The sequence below is a fragment of the Charadrius vociferus genome, unplaced genomic scaffold (genome assembly GCF_000708025.1).
Source record: "Charadrius vociferus isolate BGI_N301 unplaced genomic scaffold, ASM70802v2 scaffold477, whole genome shotgun sequence".
NCBI classification, from domain to species: domain Eukaryota; kingdom Metazoa; phylum Chordata; class Aves; order Charadriiformes; family Charadriidae; genus Charadrius; species Charadrius vociferus.
The window spans coordinates 2491104-2497807 of NW_009649449.1; the positions used below are offsets into that span (position 1 = coordinate 2491104).

The 6704-nt window shown below is 58.1% G+C and overlaps 1 protein-coding gene across 1 annotated transcript in view; it reads left to right on the top strand.

Annotated features, from left to right (window-relative positions):
- Nucleotides 1-6704, top strand: part of AGRN (agrin) — a 130130-nt gene that overhangs the window by 57989 nt on the left and 65437 nt on the right. Inside the window, 1 exon segment of the mRNA XM_009889659.1 lies at nt 2577-2624. Coding sequence (XP_009887961.1) covers nt 2577-2624 — 48 coding nt within the window.

The window sequence follows — 6704 nt, forward strand, 5'->3', positions numbered from 1 at the left end:
GGCGGGGAGGCAGCCGCACGCTGCCGGGGCGGCGAGACCTTCCCTCCCATCCCTGCCAAGAGGATACGGATATTGCCGAGGCTGCGAGGGGTCCCACGCCGGCACCCCTCACGCCGTCTCTGTCCCAGCCCTGCTCTCGGGAGGCGGCGCGTGTTGGTGCTGGTGCTATTCCTGCGCTGGTAGCAGCTTGTTCCCATCCCGGTGGGCTTGGCCGCGGAACTTGATCTCTCAGCGCTTTTGCCTGGGGTTGTTTAGTTTGCTTTCTGCAGGCAGGTGTGGATCGAGACCTCCCGGGCTGGAAAAGGGATTGCTGAACACAAGTACTGTGGGTGTCCCTCTGGAGCGGGCTCGGACCTGACCCCTAGGCTGTGCCTCTGAGATGGCAGATGTGGGGACAAACTCTTGCTCCTGAAGGTGCCCCTGGCCCGCCCTGCCCTCCGGCGAGCGGAGGATGGGAACCTCTGGGAAAACTTAGATCTTGCGGCTACCGAAGACAACCGGGGAGGCGGGGAAGAGGGATTCATGTGAGCCTTGTGGCTACTCTGCCTCGGATGGGTTGGTGGCGGGTTGAGCTTTGGCCTGCAGCGTGAACGGCCGAGCATGACGGCTTGCCAGTACCCCATGGCGCCGGGGGCCTTGGAGCGGGACCGGATGTACCAGCACAAGGTCTCCTTGGTGGTACGATATTTCATGATCCCGTGCAACATCTGCCTCATCCTCCTGGCCACCTCGACGCTGGGATTTGCCGTGCTGCTCTTCCTCAACAACTGTAGGTGTCCCCGGGCGCGTGGCAGGAGCAGGGGAGGGAGAGGCAGGGGTTAGGTCAGCCAGCGTGCCGGGGCTCCGGCATAGGGGCAGCCCTCCCAGTGCTTCCAGCCTCCAGCTGGGGTTCTCCCTGCTCCCAAGCACTTATCACTTGCCTTCTGCTGCCTGCGGAGAAGCCGGGGAGGTGACAGCCCGCTCTTCAGCTTTGCCCCACTTTTCCCTGCCATGATGTTGGCCCAGAACAGCAGAGCTGCGAAGGCGGGCGTGCGTGGGCCAGCCCCAGCTCCCCACCGTGCACGGTGCGCTCATGCTCTCAGCTCTGCCGGCACCCTCTCTATCCCGTATCCCATTCCCCTCCCCAGCCCCGAAACGCTGTGTCTCCCAACCTGCTGCTTGAGGGCTGAGCGTGGGGGATGCTCCTGGAGGGAGAGGGGGATGCAATCAGTCTGTTTGCGAGGTGGGGATCTCAGCAGGGCTGTTTTGGGGATGAGGGGCAAAAGATGGACTCGTGTGAGTCCTGCCCTGGCCAGGGGCTTCTGCTGCTCCCTCGTTACAAGCCGCTGAACCCTCGGGTCCCTGTCACGATATGCAGTGGGTGGGAGATGTGTCTCCTAGGCTGCTCCAGGATCCCCGCTTTCTGCATGCTCTCTTGTTTTGAAGAATCGGCAGAGGGTTGGGCAGGACAGAGTTTTCCCCGAGGTTAGGCAACAGCCTCTGATCCCCGGTGTGGCTGCGCAGATCGTACATTTGGGTGTGGGTACATCCACGTATTGCTGGCTGCTTTAGGCACCGTGCTCCGTTGCCTCATCCTTGCACAGGTACTCGCCCTCCTTTCTCTGAGCACAGCCTGTGGAGGAAGACTCCATCGTGCAACGGTGTCTTTGACCTCCTTGCTGCCGGGAAGTGTCAAACACCTGCTGGGAGAAAAACCTTTAGAGGGCAGGCAAATCCTCCTAGCCTAGCTTTGGGATGCGCTGTTTCCCGTGGTGGGTGGGTGGGTGGTTAGAAAAAAAAGCTGTGCAAAACTGTAAAATACACGAAGGCATTTAAAAAGCACCGGCAGGAGCAGGACCCAGGTGGGGGTAGGGGAAGAGCTTGGCCGGTAAGGAGCGGTGTGCCCTCTGCCTTTGCTGCCCTGGGCACGTCGCTTAATAGAGAGCAGAGCACAGTTTGACACTGACTTCAGGGGGTTTCCCACTCAGGATGGCAGGCTCTGTGGTGCCAACTGCTTGAGTGGGGCTCTTCTTGTCCCCCTGCTTAATCCGGGGTTACCCAAACGTCGAGGGCTGGCTGGTGGTGAGGCTGTACCACCTTGCTCTGGCTCATGTCCATGGGAGCTTTCACCTTCCGCTGCCCCTTTCTCCTACCGGTGCCTTCTTGCTTCGGAGGCTGCAGCGTTCCCCGCTGCTGTCCTCCTCAACCCAAATGACTCGGCGAGTCCGTGCCCGGGTTGGGTGCGTGTGTGAGAGGCGATCCGCAGCGCCGTTTGCATCACAGCCCAGGTGAAACGGCACGCACGGGGCCGCGGCAAGCCCCAGCCCTGGCAGGCTGCTCCCAGATGCCAAGCCAGAGATGCTCCATCCATACAAGTGGGAGAGATGAGGCTCCTGGCTCCTGTTCCCGCTGCTCCCTTCTTGCTGCAGGACCTCCCAGGAGTTCCGTAGGACTTGGTGCCCGCTTGTGCAGGGCACGGGGGCTGAAGGAAAGAAATGCTGGTCCAAAAGCTGCTGGGGAGCTGTGGATGGAGGTCTGGGAGAAAGAGCGTGCAAAAGGGAACTGCTGATAGCCCTGTGTTTTTTGTTTCTTTGCAGACAAGCCCAATAGTTATTTTACCCAGACGCAGCCGACGCCGCGAGATGGTAAGTACACCGTCGCTTGGTGGAGCTCGGTTCCTGTGCTCAGGATGCGCTTGAGAGCGAATGGCTTGAGCCTCTCGTGCTTCCCGCAGCTGACGGTGGCTGCGCTCCTGACCCAGTGATCTATTTTGTGGCTGACTGGTCGCTCTGGGTGCCCCGAGCAGCACCGCAGCTCGCTCATGCCCATGCCCCTGCCCTGGGGCTGCAGGAGCGTGGCCCTCCGGGGAGAGGAGGGAGGGCAGAGCCACTGTCCCTCGTTGCTCCCTGGGAGGCACAGCATCCCTTTCTCCGCAGAGGCTTTCCCGGGTGGCTGTGGGGAAGGGCTGGGAAGGCAGATGGGATCTTCTACGTGCTCCAGCAGTTTGCAGAGCTTTACAAATTCATCTGCTGAGGCTGTGGAAGGGAGGAGACTGGAGAAAGGGACCTTATCCTTAAAAGCAGCAGTGTTGAATCCAGTGGCTATTCTGTAGTTGACCCTTAAGTGTCTTCCTGGATGTTGGCAGAAGGAAGGGGGGCAGAAGGAGGTGCAGAAAGGCTTGCTGCTCTGCAGGCACGGAGGAAAAGGTAAAAAGCAAACGGCACGTGTACCCATGGTACATGGCAGTGTCGCAGGTGAGGGAAAAACCATGAGAAGGTGATGGGCTGTTAGCATGAGGAAACAGCCAGAAAGAGGGTTCTGCCTCCCCCTGTCTCTCTATTTTTGGTGTAGCGTCAGAGTGACCCAGGGGAGGACAGTGAGGGAGGTGATGAGTTGGTGGAACCTGGAGCTCGAGGCTGCATCCCACCATGGCCTGGGCAGCAGACGTCCTCCCTGCCACCCCCCAGCCTGCCCTGAAAGCACAGAGGGATACTTATTCAGGGGAGTGATGTGGACATGGTGTTTCCTCAGGACTCTCCGCTGCCTTAGCAGGTCTTGGTCTTGCTGGGAAAGGACTGGAGTGGGTTGTGCTGGCTCAAGGCAGCAGGAGGTTAAATGGGCACAAAGCAGGTGGGAATCTCTCCAGCACAAGTGCGTGGGACGTGGGCTGGGCAGCTCGGGGAGAGGTGGTTTTTGAGGCTAGTGGAGGTTGCTGAGATGCTGCTGTCGGCTGTTCATTAAATTACTGCTTCTGCTGTGCAACCAAAGTTGAATCGTCGCAGCCCATCCAGTCTTGGACCAGTCAGCTACTAACGCTGTATAAATGCTACCGAAAAATCTGTTGGGCTTGTGCTCCAGCTGGCCAAAGATTTCAGCCATGTCAGCATCAAGAGCAAAATGGAAACTGGTGTTCAGCTGGACACCAGGTATCTCCACCGCCCTTGCCAGAAAGGGAGCGGGCACGTAAATTCTAATGCAGCCCTCTATCCTTTCCCATCCTTGCTTGGATCCCACAGGTTTCTGCTTCTGGGGTCTCCTAACAGTCCCATCCTCACCTCCAGCTTTTGACCGTACCAGTCCTGAGGCAGTACGGTGCTTTCCTTGTCCTCTTCCAGAGTTATTAGTCCTTCCCCGGCAGAGCAGGTGGGACGGCACCTGGGTTTCCTATAGACTCGCATTGTCCCTGGACCTGTGGCACTCGCCTGTGGAGTGCCTCTCACCTATGGATTCCCCGGTGTCTGATGAGCAGCGTACCCACCAGCACCTCACACCTTTTCTCTGGGCTTACTAAGGCCTTCCAGTTTCACAGACCTGTCGGAACTTTGGGTTTTGAGGCCATGCTGTTATCAGTCAATGGCTTTAAAGGCTGTTGGATGCAGGCAGGCAAGCACACGCTCAGATAATGTCATCGTAGGAGCTTTATTTTCTCTGAAAATCAGGCTTAAAATGCCCTGTTTTCTGCTGGCAGGCTGTTCAGTCACCTTCCCCAGCCTCCCTAGTTTCACGTGCGCAGATAAGAACCCAACAGAAAACAGCAGCCAATTAATAACACGTTTGTTTCTTTCTTTCTTTCCTTCTCTGATGGGGGTGGGGAAGGAGGCGGGGGAGAAACGGATGCTAGATAAAATGTGATTAATCTATAATTGGACCAGAGAAGACATCTAAAGCAAAAATAAAAACGAACGTAGGTGTAACTCCTAGCTTAGGGCTCCAAAATATTAGCAGCCCAGCCCATCCAGATGACATACTCCAAAAGATCTCTGGTCCCCACAGGAGATGGAAAACTACCACCCTTGGTGGGTTGCCAAAGGAGGCGCCTCCTTTTGCAAGTCTAATACGGTGCAAATGCCTCGTGTTGTCTTCGGGAAGCGTTTCTGGGCAGATGGGAGCAGGGGGCATGGGGGAGAGGTCCACCCTGGGGTGAAGGGCTGGTCCCCGCTTCTTCTGCTGTGCTGGAGGCAGTGTTCATCACCTGGGCTGCTTTGGAGCCGTGTCTCTGGTCCTCTCTATAGTCCTCTGACTTAGAGAGGGCCGTGCTTGAACTTGTAAAGTGCTCAGATGTGGCTGAGGTTTGCTGGGTGAGGGCCATGGTTCTTCTGTCCTTGGCTTGCTCTCAGGGTGGCTTTGGTGGGACATGGTGTTGCGCTAGTGAGAGCCGTGCCCGGCTGTCCGACCGGCAGGTCTGTTTGGGGAGGGCTCGTTGGGGACCCGCCGGACCCTTCTCCGTTCCCCTACCCAGCCACACCTGAGAGGGACAGGCAGGGGAGGGTCTCCACCTCGCCGCACCGTGTCCCTTCCCCAGGTGGTACCTGGTGGTGGGACAAAGGCGGTGGGTGAGGATTCGGTGGGTCTTGGCAGGCGGTGACTGCTCAGGGGCTTTGTCCCAGCACGAGAGTGTGACAGTGCCAGCGTCGAGCACAGCAGGACCCCTTGATGGCTTCTTCTCCAGCTGGGCTCCTTGAGGATTGTCACCTCTTTATCTTCTGGGCCAGATCCTCATCTTCTCCTGGTCTGCGCAGCTCTGTGGTGAGCCGTGGGTTGCCACCAGCTGGCAGCCTGCGCCGTGAGCCAACAGATCTCTGCCCACCGGTACCAGCTGAGGATCTGCAACTCGGTATTTCTGGTTGGAAACCCTGCTGCTGGAAGGTTTGCTGTGGTCCTTTCCCCTTCTAAACAGTGGTGCAAAGCCGGGACGGAAATCATCGTCTGCCCTGGCGATGTCAGACCTCAGTTTTCATCTGAAGGAAGGAGCTTCCCACGCTTTGGGCATCTCTTCTGCAAAGACCCTGTCCTGCATACAGAAAAGGTGCAGTAGCCACAACCGCTCCCTGGGTTCTCAGGCGCTGCTGGAGGTGAAAGACTTTGCCAGCCAGCAGGGAGGTGTCTAATTAGCACTCATGTGCTATTTATCTCTTCTTTTTCTTCCAATACCAATTTCTACCCTGGAAAACTCTTCAGCCGCACATTGATTTATAGAGTGGTCTCCCCTTCATTTTGAAACAAGGCCATTAATGCTGTTAACTCACTCCTTTCTCCCAAATCTCCCATGCCGCTGGCATTCCCGCAGCCGGGCAGGGACTTATTAAGCTCCGTAAGGTCTTTTGCTTAAATGCAGTGCTCCAGGAAGGCTGTTGCCTTTTTCCCCACCTGAGGGACCGGCCCGTGGCATCCAAGCTGGCTAATTCTTCTCCTTTCTCGCGGGAGCATCTGCGTGGGGACGTGGAGAGGGGGCGGTTGTTGGCTCAGCTGCGGTCCCCCCCCAGGGCAGCGGCGCTCCGGCAGGCAGCAGGCAGGGTGGGCTGTGCCTTCCCCGCATCCCCCCCAGGGATGCGGGTTGTGAAAATAAATGGTGGGGAGGATTTGGAGGGTGCGTCCTCCCCTCTCCTTGTTCTCGCAGCGTCTGTGATGAGAGCTTTGGTTTTCTGTTCGCGTGCGGCGTCCCTTGGCGCAACGGCGTGCGGGAGGCGAGGTTGGTTTTGTTGTTTGCTCTGCGGAGGGCAGGGAGAACAATAAACCCTCTCGGGGCTGGGCGGGCTGCTCCGCTGGATCGATAGGATGAGGGAGAGGGCTCTCGGGGTCAGCTGCCCGTCATCCCTCTCTTCTCGCCATCCTCCTCCCCCCGGGTGCTCCGCAGGGGCGCAGAAAACCCTCTCGGCTGGGGGGCTATTAGTGAGGTCCGTGTGGAGCGTGATGGCACAGCCAACAGCGGATGGCTCCGGAGCTGC